Consider the following 19332-nt stretch of genomic DNA (forward strand, 5'->3'; position numbering starts at 1 on the left):
GCTGAGCTGGACCCTGCAGGGGCCATCGCTGGGCTCTGTCTCTGGCAGATCTGATTAAACGAACTCTATTGAGGACCACCTTATATGGAGCTACATGGGAACAAAGAGTCACAACAGGATGGTATCAATCAGACACGAGCGAGGGCCGTCACTGACAGCTGCTTGGGCTGATAAAACTAATGCGTGTGCGTGTGAGATGTTCAAAATACAAGTGTTGCCGAATCTTCAGATCCAAGAAGCTGTTTGAGGAGTTGACAGGGACAGGTTTTGTTTTCATTGTTGTTTTTATGGAGTAGAATTCTCGATGAAGCTACACGAGCACAAAAAGCACCAGAGGAAAAAGACCTGCTGCCGTAGAGATGACAGATTTATATCTCCCCTTGTTGCTTCGGTTTATGTCGAGCCACTGAATCACTGCTTAGCAAATATACAGTCTCTAACTTTTCATTTAAATAATGATTTACTTTTATCTAAAATCATGTCTACTAAATCTTGCTCCTTGACATTTCTCCAACACTACTTTAACGTTTGGTTGGCAAACAAATTAAGAAAATCTATCATCGATCCTTCCCTTGCCAAACTATCAAAGCTCCCATCTTTGATTTAGCTCTTATCTCCAGCCATGTGCCTAATAGACACATTGGAGCTGGAAAAGTTAAGTTCAGCTGAAACAAACATAAACAACAGGTCTTCTGCACACTCAGAACAATGGAACATTCTTGGCTGCGTCGGACCCCATTCCTGAGACTTCCTGACGTCAGCTGTTGTGATATATGATCGCTTCGCCCGTGTGTCCGCCGGTGAGGAGCTGACTGCACATGCCGCATTCGGGATGATTCACAGGCAAAATGTGTCAACAGCTCCTTCCTGCAGACATCTGCTTTTGATTACGGTATCAGTCTTTATTGATGTTGCTTTGGGACCAGCTCCAAAAGACAGAGAGTTATAAGTTGGCTGCCACCAGGTGAAGTGAGACTTTTAAGAATTCATGACGTAGTAAACTTATCTGCAGATCAGGCCATGGGTTGGGCAGATTCATAAAAGCAAAGATTAACCCTTAGCCTCTGTATTATTTGGTTTTAGAGACATTGTTTAACTGGCTCCTTGTGAGTCGCATACCTGCATTTCCATAGTGCTGAGTGGCCTTTGAATCATTGACCATTTATGGCGTGCTCACACACCGGCATGCATGCAGGCTTTGATCAAAAACAGCAGTCCCTACCCACCACAAGCCAGCTGAGTACTTCACAACCGGCGTACCAGTGCAGTATCCTGGCAACGCCTTGGCGGAGGCACAGCAGAGTGTGGAGCCCCAGGCCAAAAACATCAGATCCTATTAAGGCCACTTCTGCAGCAAGTCCCAGGAGATCAATGCACCTCTAATCAGAGGTCTGCGACTCCACCATCCCCAGATGAGGTCATCACCCTATTGATACTGTATTATTGCACCTTGCAGGTTTTCTGGTGCCACCCTGAGTTTGTAAAAGGAGGGGCGAGAGGTGTGTGCTCACAACACGGCTCGGCTACTCACGTGTGTTAAGGTGTTATCTTAAAGAATAAGTCCGGTTTATAGCAGCTTGGATCTAATTTTGGTCTGACTTTTTGAGATCTGGTGAGATACCTCAGGTATTCTTGAGATTTGAGAAAATGATAATTTTCAAAGGAGTTTCAAATAATCATTTTATCTATAGTATGAATCACCATCAGTGCAAATTACTTTGTTTTACTTTCACACTACTTTTATTCACACTATCCTGAATGAAAAAAGCTATAAATGTTCCCAGTGGATAAGCTGGAACCAAAGACTAGTCAGGATTATTGCTGGCAAATTACTTGAACAATTACGTAATTATCAAAACAGTTATGGTTTCATTCTTTGGCTGTTGTTTCACACCAAAATGTGTAATTATCCCCCCAACGAAAGGTCATAGATGAACCAGGAAAATGATTTGGATGTTTACAATGGACAATTTGGGCACTAATTTAACTCTTTGTTTCCTCTTGAAGTTTGTTTCATCATTTGACAGCTTAGGTTTCTTGCTCTGTTGGACTTGTTTAATGACGTTGCTGTTGTCAAAGTCTGAGTTGTAACAAACTAAAGTCATCCTTAAAATGAGCCAGATGAAAGAGATGAAAATAACACGAGGATCAAACTCTGAGCTAAAACATCTGGTGTTATAAATATCAAAGAACACAGAATCATTTCACAAAAAAATATTTCTTGAGACAAAGCCACTGGCCTTCCACCACACAGCATTTCCACCATCAAACGCCATGAAGCATGGACGACGCCATAACAGAAAGCTGTAACAATAACTGACTGGAACGCCATTTAACACATGCATTAAAATGTGTAAAATGTCTTCCTGTGTAGCCTGCATCTCTGCACCATTAGGATGAAGCAGCCTGATTTGTCAAATTAAATGGCCTAGCAACTTATTCATGTGTCATTTCTATTCAGCTCGCTCAAGTCATAAAATTAGTTTCACCGATCGCCTGAAATGCCTTGTATCTGCCACGCTGTTTGACTTTCTCAGGTATTTGCTCGGAATTTAATTGAGTACTTTTTTGACCGTTGCTTTCCGGCTGAAATGAGGGACATGACCTTGGTGCAATGTGAGATGATTACTATGTGTTTCTTTCTCCCTCCCTGTGTGTGTGTATGTGTATGTGTGTGTGTGTGTGTGTGTGTGTGTGTGTGTTCGACAGCTGAGTTAATAGATACAGGTCCTTTAAGCCAGATGTAGCAGGACACAGCTCTAACCTTGAAGCCTTGAAAGGGAGGATACAGTATCCGGGCGTATTGTGGAGCATGAGTGTACGCAACAATGCTGCAATTACCTGCATATGAAATCATAAAAAGCTCATTCCTTGCACACCCACAATAGTTGCTTTCAAGTCTTTGTGCACTAGTCTCTGTTCACTGTGACCGAGCTACAATCAAAGTCTACCCATAAGCCCGTGTGAGCTCAGGGCAAGCAGACGTTTCTTGCATCATTTGAGCGCCACGTTAATAAAAACAGTCTAACTGACAAGACTCCCACACTCCTCTGCCATCTTATAGTTGTCACTGCCCTGTGTTGGCATCACCCTCTGTCACCCTCACAAGTTCCCCCCCCCCCCCCTTCATCTTCTGTGTCAGAGAATGTGAAGAGTGAGAGATGGCAGACCCGAGAGGTGTCAAACAACCATAAATGGATGACTCCGTTTGTCTGTTAATAACCAGGGTTCAACGGGTCAAGTGTCACATTTAGGGTCAGAGGTCACAGGTTAAGCCACGGTTATTGTGTAGGTCAGGGGTTAACTGTGAGGTTGAGCACACTCCCAACGTCACGGCGGAGCTGCGAGCCGAGAGTGTCTTTGTTTTTCTCCCTCTCTCTGACTCCCACAAGTGCTTTTGAGCAACAAGTACAGCCCTGTAAGGGTCTGTAAATGTTCCAACAGGTTAACCTTTAAAAGACATTTAAAACAAATGACCTCGGAAAAAACCGAGAGAGCGCCCACTTCACTGTGTTTTTCCCTCTCATGCTCAGTGACTCTTTTCTCCCTCCTCTTCCCTCGAATGAAACGCAATGACACGCATGTGCTCATCAACCGTCTCTGACCTGAGCAAGACAAGGCCTTAAGGTGTCATTTGGGTGACATGTGGGAGATAAGACCCATTCACGGGGTGTCAGCGACGCAACAGCTTGACTGCTTGGATGTCAGATCAGAGTTCATCATAATCTTTCATGCCTGTTTGCTCCCTTCTTCCCTTTCTCTTATCTGATGAGTCTCGAAGAATGGACTTAACATTCCAAAGTGTTCATTAACGTAAACTAATCGGCCAAGTCCATGTCAGCCTCTCCTGTGCTCTCTTTGTTGCTGCCTTTCCAAGTGGACACCTTAAACTGTTTTTTTTTAGGTTGGGTGGGCAGAGGGTTCAAGTGTCAGGTGCAAGTGGAAAAAAAAAAAAAACCCACAATGAATACTCAATTATTCTTTGTGTCTCCAGGAAAAAAAGTCTAATCCTGCACTTGATAGAAGTAGTTTCCAACTGTTCTTTTGTGTTTGTCAGAGATAATGCTCCTAACAACAATGATTATCTTGTTATCGGTTCATTAATCCATAAATGTGACACTGTTTTAGTAAAACATAGTAAAACAAATGCTCATGAGGAATTCTAATAGCCGAAGCTGATGCCTTGATTTGGAACATTTTTCAGAGTACTACGCAAATGGTTTCAATGTTCAACGATTAAATCAAAATATACTCATATGTTCAAAGCTGGGGCCACAGAATGTTTGCTTTAGCTTCATAATTTGTTTTGGTTTTAAATTGACTGGTTTCCAGGATGTTTGTGGGATCTGTTCTTGAAATAGCTTAGTTTGACTCTGACAAATTAAAAGTTGAGTGCACGAGTTGTTAACTATATTTTGCAACCTTGAATGGTATGACCAGTAGCTTATGGTGGCTAACATTCGATTTACGTCACATGCATTTTACTGACTCTTCTCTGCTTCTGCCACTTCAGGGCCACTGTAGAATTGTCCCCTTAAGAGCATCTACATTTCTACAAAAGGGACTCTTCATTTTTCTGTGAAAGGGATAGAATATTTCATCTTTTCCTGGAAAAGTATGATTTTACATTATTTCTTATAATTAGCTTTAAATTTAAGCATTTCAGCGGCCACTGACTTTTCTACTTTCGGGGTTTGGCCCCATCTTTCCAAACTAATCTTGACTCTCATTCACTTTGTTTCCGTTCCAACTGGCTCGCCTCTGTCTTCCTTCCCATGACCATAAACGGCCGCTCTGTTCAGAAATGTCAGGGTCAGGCTTTCAACGTATGGGCCGATAAGGGATAAGGAAAGAGTGGCTACTGGGACTAAAATGGGTGCGAGTGAGAAAGAAAGAGAGGGAGGGCAGGATAAAAAAGAAGGGAGGGGTAGGAAAGAGGAGAAGAGGAGAGGCAAAATGATAAACAGTGCCAGGGTGGAGGGAGAGAAAAGAGGGGGTGAGGAAATGGCAGGAGAACAAGATAAAGGGTGGGACCTAAGAGTGGAGTGGAGGAGGAAACGGAGGGGAAAGGAGATAAAAGTGGAGAGAGGGAGCAGAAGAGGAGGAGGAGTATGGGGCGGTTAGAGAAAAGAAAAAAGATTAATTTCGGGAAAATACAGAACATGAAAAAAGTATAAAGGGAGGTGTAAAGAGACAGATCTCACAGTAAGGTGGATAATTATAGCTTGTGAGTAAGCAATATTAGGTGGAGGTGACTGAACAAGCTCATAAATACAGTGTGACAAAGCAGGACAAGATGGCTGACACTGTCGAGGCACGAGCTCACACTTCCCTCAACTCGAGCATCATTAGTTACAAAGCAAAGTTGACAACCGAGGCCTTTTAAGGAACGCGGCTTCACATAAGAGGCTCTCTCCTCGCTCCTGATCACTTTTCATATATATTCAAATGTGTCGTAGAATTCTTTAACGCGGCATCTTTTTTTTTTTCTTCTCACAACTGTTTTAAAAGGGTTCTTTTGCCAGCCGCTCCTGACGCTAAGCCTTGTTGTTGTCTTTTCAAATACCTCTTGTCGCACAGCTGACAAATGGCTAAGATAAGATGACAATTCCCCTGGCGCTTTTATAAATAAACTCCAACCTATCAGACGGGCAGACGGGATAGGGTTTTACTTTGTGAGCAGTATATAGGGGGTTTGTATTGCCTTTATCAATGTATACTTTATCTGTGCGTTTTTCACTGTGATTGTAAGAATACTCCAGAGTCTTAATCTAGAGCAAATCAAAATGTAGATCGTCTCCTAACAATCCGTGACGCTTTTTGCATTTTTCCTTTTGCCCTCTCATGGCCACTTTACCTTCTAAAGCTCCCCCTACGATAGCGTTTCATGTCACAGAGCGTTAACATATCTGCGTGCCCTTTTCATAGATACATGCACACGGGAGGACCACACACACGTGCCCACACCACCGCGCTGCAGAGCGGCGTGGCCCCAACCCCCCCCCCGCTTTACAGTGCCTCTCCAGCAGCGGAGCACCCCCAGCTACGTCTCTTAATGGAAAAGGTCACGCTGGCCACATGACCTGTTATTTGAGGAGGACCCCAGTGGATCCCCGAAGCAGGCCAAGCACAATCCAAATAACACGCCAGGGAGACACGCCGCATTTGCTGAACTCTTGCTTGAGTGATATTCTGTTTCTCTTTGGGCGCTCGTAAATATCCACTTACGTGTTTATGGTCAGCCAAGAACTACAATCAACAGATGTCTGACAAGGTTGAAACTGCCCCTGCTGTGTTAGATTGTAACATCCAGTAACACGGTTTCACTGTAGGAAGACATTTAACGAAGGATAGTTTCGTCCTGTAGAGGAAACAATAAAGGCGTCAGCACTCTGAGTTCAGTCGTTCGACAAAAATCAGGTGCAGTTTGATGGTGGACCTCCAGCGATGGGATAGCTGGGCAGGTCTCGACTTAAGTAAACATGAGTTGGCTTAAGGGAAATTGACAGCTAAGAGGTTAAAGGTCAAGCTTAGTCGGGTGACTTGGTTAGCCGCGATACATTCCATGTACTCACTGCCTGTACTGCATGTCTTCACCTAATACCGTTCCCTGCTCTCTTTACTGTGAACAACACAGACTCAGCCAGCAAACAATAAAATAAATCATTAGGTCCATACAAATTAAACTTCTGTTGCTTTTCTATGATTTGTCTGTTGTTTGTGTAAAATATGAGGCAATATTTCAAAATCCAGAGCCTAAGGCGACATCATCTGACCCTCTATCCACACAAAGATATTCAATTCATGACAACACAAAAATAATCTGTGTATTTGAGATTCCAGGAGAGAAAATATGCCTGTCTTCACTAGATAAATTACTTGAATGATAAATCAAACAGATGAAATTTTTATTTAATTACATTTTGAGCTCCAACTAATGTTCTTGATTTATAGTTTGGATTAAAGTGACGTATTCGAATAGTTTTTCTTTATCCAGCTACTAATCCAAGAGATTTAAAATTGAAATTCCATCAGCTAATCGATTAAGCAATCATTTATATAGACACTAAAAAAAAGTAAATGCAATTTCAATGTGACTTTGTTGAACTGGGTTTGTTTCCCTCATTGCATGCACTCTGTCATGATATGTTACCTTCCTGATAACACAAACACGGCTGGAATGTGTCACCTCTCCACAGGCTTTGCAACTGTACTTCACATCACTGTCTCCACAGTTCAGGAGGAACAAAACCTCCTTAAAGACACACTGACTTCCTAAACTCACTTTTCTAGAAAATCAAATCTACTCTCCAGCTCCTCTAGTTCCATACAAGGTCTGGAATCCGCAGCTGGTCACAACATATCTTTGGCATCTGCCATGTAAGAGACGGTATGTCACCTCCGCTACATCAGTGTCCGTTGAGTGCCACAGAATGTGAAAGCATCCAGAACACCCGATAATGGAGCTTTATCAAACCAGCACGCAAGATTAGATGCTGCCGGGAGTGAAACCTGCATACCTTCTCTGCAACAAGACCATGTTTGGTGAGCACTGGTCCACAGAAGATAAACATTAAGCATCATCGGGCTTCGGTGAAACACTGACGATGACGTCTGAGTTTGAGCAATGAAGCAGGGATGGGAAGCCGAGCTCGCTACGGCGCTTTACCGGTGCGAATCAGTGATCCATTGAGTCGCATACTCGGCTGTGCAAGAGGCTGCTGTTGTTCAGCATGTGAGAGTCACACCAGCAGGGTTGTTAAACTTTGACTCACATAAGTTCATACTTTATGGTTACTTTAGTGTTGTTAAGTACAAAGCTGTTTGGCATTTTCACGTTTAGTGCTTTCGACAAGGGGAACTTTGTGGATGCTCCTGAGTAGGAGTCAGGATGGGGAACTCCGTTAACAGACTTAAACAATAAAGCTACAAACAACATGTCCAATTAGTCACTTCAAAATGTCCCAAGTCTGTGCAAATCAGATGACAAGTGTCGATGACTCAACTCTCACGTTCTTGAATCATGTGGAAAAAGTGCAAGTCATACACACAAATTAGTCAAATTATTCTCTGTCTCATGTTTTTTGTGTGAATCTCCACACCCGTCTGCAAAAGTGTGTGAGTACATGATTGCACCTATTAACACCTGCTTGTATACGTGCGTGTGGATGCGTGTGCATGTTCCTTCTCCTGAAAACTCGCTGCCCCCCTTGCATAAAACACACACCAGCACACCGAAGACAAAACATTGCTGTCTGACTGCACGTTAATTCACCTGAGTATATTTAAGTTGCTGCCGGTCTGGAAGGCTTCCAAACATTTCCACCATCATTAGATTCCTCTGGTCATTACTCTCTGTGCTTCCGTGTCTGTCTTCTACACAGTAGAAGACGTTGGTCTAGTCCCCCAGCTTGTGTGCATCACAGAATTTAAAACCTCTTTTTTGAGGTATTTATTCATAAAAATAGATACTTCTTAATAATTCTTCAAATTTTGCATTAATCTTCTTGTTTTTAAAGTAAATCAATGCATGTTTAGTTTATGAAATGTCAAAAAAATAAGACTCACAGCCTCAGATGCATTTGGATGCAAATTTTGCCTGACAACTCATCCATAAGGGAAAAGTGTTCAGTGGAATAAAAGAAAAAACACAAAGGAGCAGAAAATCCTCACATTGGAGCTCAATCATTAAATATTGTGCATTTCTGCTTAAAAAGTGACTTATATAAAAGTCAGTTGCCTCAATTCCCTAACCGATCATTTTAGCTCAAACTAAATTACTATACGCTGTGCTGAGTGATGCATTATTAGCTGGTAAATAGAAATTAATCAGATAATTATATTTGGTTGAAATGATGTGGAGCCATCTCTCTCTTCCAGCAAAAGCAAATAGGTTGAACCCTGTGGTGCAGAAACAATGTGTTGATGAATTGATCAACAGCAAACTAGTGACAGCTATGAATCATTGAAGCCTTTCCTAAGCAAACAAATGCACAATTGTCAGTTCAAGCCTGACAAATGTGAGATTTAGATGCTTTCTCTCTATAGCTGCTGATTTCAGACATGCACTGAAGCCTGGACATTTTCTGGAGCGGCTGTATGTGAGAACGCAAAAAAGTCCAGAGTGAGTCCATTTGAGAACACAGCAGGAAAATGTCCAGAAAAGTCTCAGCGAGAAAGTGAATTCTCAAATACAAATATTTCTGCATGAAACGTGTCATGCATGTAGAAGAGGCCGGCGTCAATGTGCCTTAAACAAAAACACGCGATTTCTGCAGTGGGATTTATATGTCATGTCCTTCCTCCTGCGTGCTTTACCCAGCCTGAATGTTCCGGACATTTTTAAGTTCTTGTGAACTCGTCTGATCTGGACAATCTCCTGCTACATTCCTCAAGCGTGAAAGGAAAACTCTTGAAAATTGGGTTGGGGTCTAAAAATGTCTCATTGTAAATGAAAGATGCTGGGGTTTTCGACTGGGACTTCGTCACCTTTGCCTCTCATAAAGTGTGATGGGAATAATTGTCCCCCTTTGACAGACTGAAATGTTCATCAATTCACTGAAGAAAATAATTAATAGATTGGTAATCATGTGTCCATAAACAGGCTAACTGCAGCACTGTGTTCCTTCAAACTGAAACTCTCCGTTAACTTTCACAGACTTCAGTATTTGAGTCTATTTCTCATCTGTGTGGTGTTACAGTAACTGCTTGCACCCATGGTTACCTCAGCAGTGGACCAAATATGGTATTACATCAGGCCGGGGTTTGTTTGGCAATTCGGCTACAAAATGACAAAAACAATATGCCGAGCCTTCATCAAACCGCTCCAAGAGAAATATCTCATGTAGCCTTTCTTACATCACCTGGCTGTGGATGTGGGGAGTTCTGAAATAACAGGTCTTGTCGTCTGATCTGGAATATTCCTGTGCCAACGAAAATCACTGCGTTGCAAAGCGCCGCTCCACTCCGAACTTATTTACCAAGAAGGCGATGTTATGGATCAAGGTTGTGCAATGTTTACAAAGGAGAATGGGAGGAGGAGGAAGAAACTGGGCTTTTGTCCAACATGTTTGAGAGTCATTTTCACCAGAAACTAAACGGATTACGTCACATTTCCTTTGGACAAACAATATCATTTTGCCGTGTTTGGATGTAATTAAGTTACATTCGTACGGAGAGGCTCTGCTCGCTCGACTGTAATGCAGTGCGTGTGGGTTAAAAGGACTTATTGCCAACGTGTTGCAGCAACACTGGTTGTTTGAACTTCAATTGCTCCCTCAGCTTCACTGAAAACTAATTTGCCCTGGCTCAGAATTCCCTCTACCACTGCTTCTCAGTGCTGTGTGGAGTCTGGCTTTATGGTACAGTAAAGCCAAAGACTGGTAACACTTAAGTCCCAAGAAAGTTATGATTCTCCTCACTGGCATCCGGGCTTTAGAGCTATTCAGGAACTACATCAGGAAACATTCAGTATTACTTTTACCTTGGTTTAAAGCGTTTAGAAATGGTGCTTAGCTTGGCTTCACTATGAGGTATAGGTTAACACAAACAGGTCAACACAATATAAAAGTAATGTGAAAAATAGATGAAAGGTGCATATTTAAGTGAAATAAAGACACATCTCTTGATGTGAATATTATGAATGGCAGTGTACAGAAGGGCTGGGCAATAAATGTCAATGTTGATTGCAATTCAATTTCATCAATATCAAATCACAAGACAGACAGAAAACAGTGCACAGTGAGGACAGAAACACACAATATATCTTTAGCTCAAATTTACTGAGGAGCAAAAATCTAACTTTAAACACTTTCAAAAATTATAATGTTGTCAGATTTATCTTGATAATCATTAATATGGATCGCATTGTTGCTTTTAAATTAGTTTTATCTTAATTCCCTCGGGGGCAAGAATCACTTTAAAATGTAAATATCATTACATATATTTAGATAACCACAAACATAATTTCTTCATTAAGGAGGAAATATCTGTCTTTAAAATTAAAAATATATATAATTGTTAAATTGATAATTATCGATATCAACTTAACAAATTTTATTTATTTCATTTTATCTCCTCACTGAGGAGCGAGGGTTCAATCTTGAACGAAACAATAACATTATTGACATTTATCCTGATGATCATCGACATCGACGGAATCGTTTTTGATTAAATTTCTTTTTACCTTGATAACATTTGACACTGAAACACTAAAACATGCATTTGTCTTTACCTTGATATCATTTTTGGGGACATATCGTCCAGCTAACACCGATACAAACAACTTTTACAAGCTGAAACTGGGATTCAGCTCAGAAGACACCTCAGAATAAGACACTTTAACCACTACAGGAATGTTACAAAGACACTACAGGCGACTTGATCAGCTGCAGAGGACAGAGAAGTCTTTAATGGGATGGATCTGTGTGTTTCCTGTGTGCTCTCCTCACATACCTCCTCCTCGTGGTTGGTGAATTCACTCTGCTCGTTCTCCTTCTCGGTTTTGTTGTTGTTCATTCTGCCTCTGTCACTTTCACCTGCTCCGTCTTCTTCTTCTTCTGCTTCTTCTGCTTCGCACGTCGCCTTTCGCTTCTGCGTCTTCTTCCTCTTCGCCTCCTCCAGGACCGAAATGGTGGGTTTTTATTTTTTGTCTAGAAAAGAAGAAGAAGAGGACAGACAAACAGTCCGCGCGCGGCCGCTGTCCCACTGATCCGAGCTGCTGCTGCTGCTGCTTCTTCTTCTTTAGTTCGGCGACATGGAAGATGGAAGATTGATGTTTAACGGAGGAGGAGGATGAAACTCGGCTCTGTGTTTCTGTCAGATATTCCTCAGTGTTTCCCTGGAAAAGCTGCTCCGGCTCTTGTCTCTGTTCCCTGAATGAAACACGGTAAATGTTCGGTGGTAACTTCTCTCCCCATCTCCACGTGAGGGAGGGCGGGGTGGAGGACAGAGGAGGGGTTTAGGGTGGAGGGGGGTGGGTGGAGGAGTGTGTGTGTGGGGGGGGGGTGCACTGTCTCCTGCTGCTGCTGGGCTTCATCACGTTTCATCAAATAATAAAAAAGAAAAGAAAAGAAAGAAAGAAATCACTCAGAGTCACTTTAGACAGCAGCTGAACTCAGAGCAGGGCCGGAGTTAGAAATCAATGTTCAGGGGCCCAGGTCCCCCCCCCCCTCCATCAATTCCCCAATCTCCGTCTGCAAAAAGGCACCGAATGAAGAGGTGTCAAAACTCCAGACTAACACGATTTTAAAGTGCTGCAAGGACCTTTTAACTGGTCACATTTTTTATATTGCTGCCTCTTTATGACCTGCAACAGCAAACGAGACAAATCTGGGAGAAAGACAAAATGGTAATGTTGTCATATCACAGTTTTTTCAATCGTACAGCTACAAAAAAGATACTGTAATAGCAAAATGGTGCTTATTTCCATACATGTGGAACTGATATCTGTGTAGGGAATGTTTCTTTGTCTCTTTCAGAGACGGTAACGTAATTCACGCAAATGTATTTATTGTGGGCTTTTCATAATTTAATATATGAATTATATTTAAATTGCATTCATCTGAGCCTGGTTTGATAAATTAGTCAAATTATTGAAGATACTTAAGGATGTTAATTGCTCTCTGATAAGCAACAGGTTATGCAGCACATTTGACACATTCTATTAAGGTGGTTAACTTACCCACTCATAAAATAAATGTTAAATGGCTCCCATTTAGTTTTTCTCATCAGTATTTTCCTGTGTATGTACAAAGTTCACTCAGTTTTCTATAAATTAACCTGTTTAAACTTTAACAAGCATTTCATACTATCAGTTTCCATCATAAAGCTGGCAGTCACGAGATGTTTTTCAACAAGCCACGCACACTCAGGATTATTTCCCCTTTCTTCCCCCGTCTGAACACCTTGAAACGTAGCACTCAGCATTATTCATCATCTTTAAAGATGTACAGAGCAGGGGACACAGCCAATTATCAACCTGACTGAATAATAAATTGCACATGCTTCTTATGTAACAACTCTGGACAGAACTGAGACTGCAGAGACGCTCATGTGTCTCTTTTACTCATGTAAAACTCTTTACTCGAAAAATCTAGGGGTTAGACACAGCTACGCATTCTGATGTGTGCAAACAGTACCAGGCACTAATTCAAAAACCAACTAACCACAGTAAGAAACCATGACAGCAGACGTGAGGAGATAGCTGGAAAGCAATGCACACACAAGGAGATAAAGAAGGTAGAGAACAAAGGAACACAGGGCGGAGAAGAGGTGTAGACAGGAAGAGGTAAGTGCGCCAAAATAAACAGGAAACAGAGACTGGTGATTGGGTGAACCCACATAAAGATGGAGGACACAACAGCTCCCCGCAAGTGAAGGCAAAGCAACTAAATCGCTCCCTTGTGGCTGACTGCAGTACAGGTCATAAACCTCCGCCTCCTCCATGTTAGTGGATAGTCCATGGGCCAAACTACAAAGCCAAAGCACACATATGGTTACTGTCATTTTAGGTGGTTCTTATCCTACTGTGTTCGCAAGTTTGGTTTCAATTTATTATTTGATTCTATGAAAATAGGGTGAAACATCATGATTGACAGCTGAGACTGACTTATGATTGGTCGTGCATGTGTATCGGCAGGACCTCGACCTCGATCGCTACTGTGCAGTCTCCAAACGAGCAAGATGGCGGCATTAGTATCCCGGACATTTTGGCTTCATGTCTGCATAATTGGGAGGAAGAGAAGACATGTCTGTGTCACAGACACTATATACAGTCTGTCTATTCCAAGGCTTTTAGAGTTTTTTTTCTTTCATATCAGGTAAAATGGCTCCTCTCAGACATCACTGATAAGAAAGAAGATAAAGAAAGGGCAGGATGTGAATGTAAAGAGTTACTGGAGACAACACCTGCAAATTGTTCAAGATTGGAATATGATGACAGGATGCACTAATCCACTTTGAGCTCACCTAAGACAATTTGATTTATGACCTCCTAGTGAGGAAACAGTCGGACCCTGGAGCTATAGAGGTGCATGTCTCAATCCCTGTGGGGATGAGCAAACACTAAAAAACTTCACTGGCACACCTATTATTGTCTCCAGAGCGGTGCAGGATACAAAGCAGCCTTAAAAGCGGCGATCAGGTGACAAGGCAGCCTTGAACACACAACATTTATTTTCAGCAACTGCTTCACTTTGTGTTTTTTGCGATGAAAAGTTCAAGAGCTGACAGTAGCTCGGCAGTGGAGACTTTGACTATATGTTTGCGTGACACTTATTGCGCGGGACAGACTCTGGCATTCTGTGACAGCCAGTGCAGAAAACCGAGCGAGTCACTTTTGCTGAACCTGCAACCCAGAAGCAACAAAAGGAGGAAAAAAAAAATCAGTCGTTGTGGATCGGACATAGAGACGTGTGCTCTTTCCCCTCCCTGATCATGTCTATATCAATTACTCTGCATCTGAAGCATGCACAATGAAGAAGGGACATGGCAGATTCTTTTATGCTGATGAGAAGCAGTTCGGCACAATAAGGGAGGGGAGGGGGGTCTCGGAGTCTTCGCAGCAGATAAAAATGGAAATGTTCCCCTCGCTGCTCAACACCCCCTGTATCAAAGCCTCCTGCTGGAGTCTGGGGAGCATGGAGGGGGAGGAGAGGATGGGAGTCGGGGTGGGGGAAGAGAGAGAGGGGAGAGATGTCCCAGCTGTGTTTGACAGGTCTCAGGGCTGAGCTGTGTGGTCTGTTGCTTGGAGAGGGAGTGTGGCCCTCCACGAAAACGTACACACACGCACACACACATGCGCGCACACAAAAACACACACACACTCAAACACACCAGGGGGGCAGAAGCGGAGCAGCTCGCAGACAATCTGGTCACGGCGTCCTGGGTAACACGTCAGCAAGCTTTGACATGGTCCAGCCGTATATATATCCAGTTATCTGTATGTTATCTAGGGGACTGTGAGTTTAAAAATAAAGACAAAAGTGTTGGTTAACGGTTTGAAGAAGCCTTGTTGGAAAAAATAAATTGCTGGGGAGTCGACTAGAGCGTGCATGTTAATGTCACATAATAGTTTGGGAAGTATGCATCTTCACTGTCTTGCAGAGAGTTTGGCCATTCGACCTGCAGGTAAAATCCGAAGAAGTGGCTACAGGGTTTACCCAGAGTTTGCATTTCACACATGGAAAAAAGGAGGTTCTCTGGACACACAACTACAACAAATCCTCCGCAGTGTTCGGGCGAGAGGTGGAGCAGCCAGGTGCAGCTGACAGAGACAGGAAGTGACGTATTAACTCTGCTGTGGAGATCACATGATTTTCTTGACAACACGCAGAGACGGTGTCTCTTATCAACACAAACTCTTGAGACATCTTCGTTTGTCTCTTCTACGTGTGTGTCACCTCTTTTTCACCAGGAGATATTTGATTTCTTTTTAGTTTTTTTCAATTTTGCACCTGTTGTATCACAATATTTTTATAGTATCAAATAACTTATTAAGGGTATTTATAGCTATGGTTTCATATGTTGGCCAGTATGGTATCTTGTATTATTAATATTTACCGTACATTAAATTGTCCATTAAATAGGGATCTATATACCTAATTCTTGACAAAAAAGCAAATAAAAATATGTCCCAAAATGTCAAACATAGTACTATGTACAACAGATCCTTTGTTTCCCAGATAACAAAACATTTCAACTACATTACAAAAACCTCTGCTGAAACACAAGCAGGGCTGATGATTGAGACACAAATCAAGTTATCCAGTATCATCTTCTGGATCACTGACTCATAGCTAAAAGGCCAGCCCTGATATGAGCACCAAAACATGAATCTATCATGACATAATGTCGATGTATTGACCAGTGGTGGATCCCCAAGAGAGAACCCCCGCGGTTCTTGCAGTCCGGCGGTCAGATGTCTGCAAGATGATGCCTCCCCTCCTCTCGTTAAAACACCCTTTCTTTGCATTCCTGCAACTCGGTAGCAGGGAAAGCTCCTTATCTCTGCACTGCACGCTTACGAAACTTCCTTGCAAAATGACTTAAAAGTTAAAAGAGAGAGGGAGGACAATGTTGCAGTCCATTTAGAGGTCACCTGTACAAACATGAAGACCTGACAGCACCTCTGTGTTTGGCAGAGCAACACACTTCACCCTTTTGAGTGATGTGGGGTAAGTGGCTGTTATTGGGCTTGGAGCCAGACCATTCCATTCCTTTGACTTACTGATACGCAGCGATCCTCCCTCGTGCTCTGTGCCCTTTGATCTTCCTCTGAGATCACTAATGAGCAATTTGTGGTCAGATTGACCTGCTCAAATTGGCCAAGAGAGGCTCGGTGCTTTGTTTCAGTTGGCTCAATGCTTTTCATGGTTGCTTCTTCATAACAATGGCTCTTTGAAAAAAGAGACAAAACAGCCATTTTCACACATGCACTCTGGAAAAGTGGGTCCAGATATTTTCCGGGGTTTGCCCTTCACACATGAAGAATGCAACAGAAGATTATCCGGGTCAGATGAGCTCACAACAACAGGAAAAAAATCTGGTTTGAACTACTGTAAAAAACATGGCGGCCTCCGTAGAGACGACCTGCTCCTGATGTAAATATAAAGTATTTAAATATAAAGGACCCATCCGAGGGTCAAGAAAACAACAATTCATCCAATTTAGATGAAACACACAAGTGATCCCTTTCAACTGAATCTTACTCACTGAACCTATAAATTAAAACAGTCTTCTTTTAAAAAGACATCCAGACCCTACTGGCAGAAAATAAGTCGGAATCTGAAACTAGTTAGGAGCGACCTGGGGTGAAAATCCATCTGAATCCACTAAATAATCTGAGACACAAAGTTTTTACAATTCATCTTGAGGGGGAAGATAATACCTGCACCACATTTTATGGCAATCCAGCCAATAGTTGACAAAATAGTTCCAAAATCAATAAAACGTCATCTTCTTGGACGAGCCATAGGAAACAACAGGTAGTCAAGAAATCACTGGGATTCATTCAACTGGGATGATGAATGCAAAAAAACATTCACTCACCAGTTATTGAAACATTTCAGTGTGGACCACAGTGATGCACCGGCCGACCAGCAACTGAAGTTCAGTTTATATCAGGGCACTCACTGTGTTATGCCCTGCTTACTGTCACCCACCTCACAGGAAGAAATGCAAGCCTGTGCCAGGAAATAATCCCTCAAGAACGTGTCACTTTACAAACTAAAGTGTTTTCTTGTCTTTGTTGGCTGGAACAGCAGCTGATTTCAGGTTGGGTTAACCTTTCAAAATGGCCAAAAATGTTAAATTGATGAGGCAGGTGTCTGGAAAAGTCATATTTCCTTGGTTGGACGGGCTGAGAGGAAGAGAATGCGTTCGGGTGATTAAGCGGGTTGCATTACTGAGTTGTGAGGTGGGACGAGGGACGTGAAATCTGACGAGCCACGTGAAGGAAACCTGCTCTGAGCAAAAAAACGTTCCTTTCTTTCATATATGGAAAACCTGCAGTTCTGTGAATGCACAGAAACACAATGAAGAGACAAGTGTGTGTCATGAGACTGTACTATAGGCTTTTATGGTTCAGTGAGCAGTGGAGGGGCTGAGGCGAGAGCAGAGGCCGCGTTAAGTACGTCTCCGAGGCTTGAATTTCCAAATGTTGACACAGGTCTGCATAATGGACCATAATGTTCCCTTTGAATGCTTTTGAGTGGGTCCTAAAATGTCTTAAAGCAGGTCAAAGGAAAGTGTGTCAAGTTATATCTTCTCTTTGTTGTGCAGTGGAACCAATAAAAGGTTAAACTAAAACCCGGCTCCTGACGTCTTTGTCTTTACCATCGCTTTTAATCTTTATTGAAGGATGTGCATATTCCAAAAATAGTTTATATGCTTTCTGCAGAACTCTGACCTTTACTTACTGTGAATTAATACCATATATTGTCTTATTTCCTAATGTATGTTTGCCACATCTCATAATTGTCCATCATATTTCTTTTATGTTCATTTTGCAGGAAAGGGGAAACATTCCTTCAACTTCTACAGCATGTAAATCCATGTACAAATCCACATCATATATATAATTCATATGTCCAATAAACTGTGTATAATTCCATTAATTATGCTGTCGATTTCACATTAGGGGATCCGTCATATCGTCCACCTTTATATACGGTGTATGTAGTTTACCACTGTCACCATTTTAATCTGAGCTGAGGTGTGTTGTGATTGTAAGTATGAGACACAATGATGGTGCAAAATAAAACACATCAGAGATTTTTGGGGTTTATCCTCTGGGGAATGTGGATCTCTACCAATTTTCACAGCAATCCAGGACTGAAATGTATCCGTCCCTGACCATCCCACATTGCCGTCTGCGGAGCCGTGCTGAAAAAGGCAAGACATCCAGTTGTTCGGGGTCCCTGTTGTGATGAGATTAATTATTTCTGTGGGATTGCAATGGAAATCACTGCGGCCTATAGGTCACATTTCACTTTTCAAAGGTGGCGTGGACTTGGCTGCAAAGGTCAGCTGTCACAAAGCCTTTATCCTCCCGAACCAACTGGTGGCCTGTTTGAACATGACTGACTGCAGTGGACGACAACAACTGCAGAAGACGGAGAGCGCGGCAGTGAAACGAAGGGGAAGAACTTTTTTTTGTTGTTGTTGCTCTTGCAAAATGTCAGAGTTCGACGTGTTTCCAAACGGCTGAAGAGAAACGGGTTTCGCTCGTATTTTCTTTGGCGAATTCTTTGTGTGCGATAAGATATTATTGACTCTTCGGGGAATGCTGCGTATTGTAGCTGAGGCCAAACATTGACTTGAGATAACCCCGTTGACAGAAAAGCCAACACCACTGTGATGAACAAAAGCTTTAACAAACGAGTGGAAGCTGGAGAATTTACTTTCCCAACAGTACAGTAAGGCAGAGATATAAATAACTGTTTCCAAATATAGATCACCATTTGAACTCCCTCTCTAAATTCCTACCGTGAGTTGCTATCATCATGGCCATTTTGTCTCAGTAAAAACCCTCTGTGGATTAAAAAGGCCACGCTTGCCCCCATTAGGTCCACATTCGTGCAACTGCGCCCAGCATCTGTCCTCCTTGTCATGCTAAAGTAAAGTGACGCCTTGGCAACACCCCAAAGTAAAAATGATGGTAGTGGAAAAAAAAAAAACGTGAGAACAGAGAGGAGCCTAGACGTGGCCCCGGCTGCACTCCTCTGCTGAAATAATTAGCCCCTGGTTGGTGTGGACTCCTCGTGGGACTCCACCGTGACATGTTCAAATGAGTATTGGCAGAGTGCGACACCAGCTGTGGGCCTCCTGCAG

The 19332-nt window shown here is 42.5% G+C and overlaps 1 protein-coding gene across 6 annotated transcripts in view; it reads right to left on the minus strand.

The window, feature by feature from the left end:
- Positions 1–11933, minus strand: part of LOC109634909 (RNA-binding protein with multiple splicing-like) — a 35838-nt gene extending 23905 nt beyond the window's left edge. For 4 of the 6 annotated variants that reach the window (XM_020095732.2, XM_020095729.2, XM_020095730.2 and 1 more), the window contains exon 1: positions 11455–11933. In XM_020095732.2, the coding sequence (XP_019951291.1) occupies positions 11455–11517 (63 nt within the window). In that variant the 5' untranslated portion in view covers positions 11518–11933. The remainder of the gene's footprint in view (positions 1–11454) is intronic. The other 2 variants (XM_069518692.1, XM_069518691.1) reach the window with 1 other exon arrangement.
- Between the last annotated feature and the right edge of the window lie 7399 nt (positions 11934–19332).

Source organism: Paralichthys olivaceus, chromosome 22, assembly GCF_024713975.1.
Source record: "Paralichthys olivaceus isolate ysfri-2021 chromosome 22, ASM2471397v2, whole genome shotgun sequence".
Classification (NCBI taxonomy): Eukaryota; Metazoa; Chordata; class Actinopteri; order Pleuronectiformes; family Paralichthyidae; genus Paralichthys; species Paralichthys olivaceus.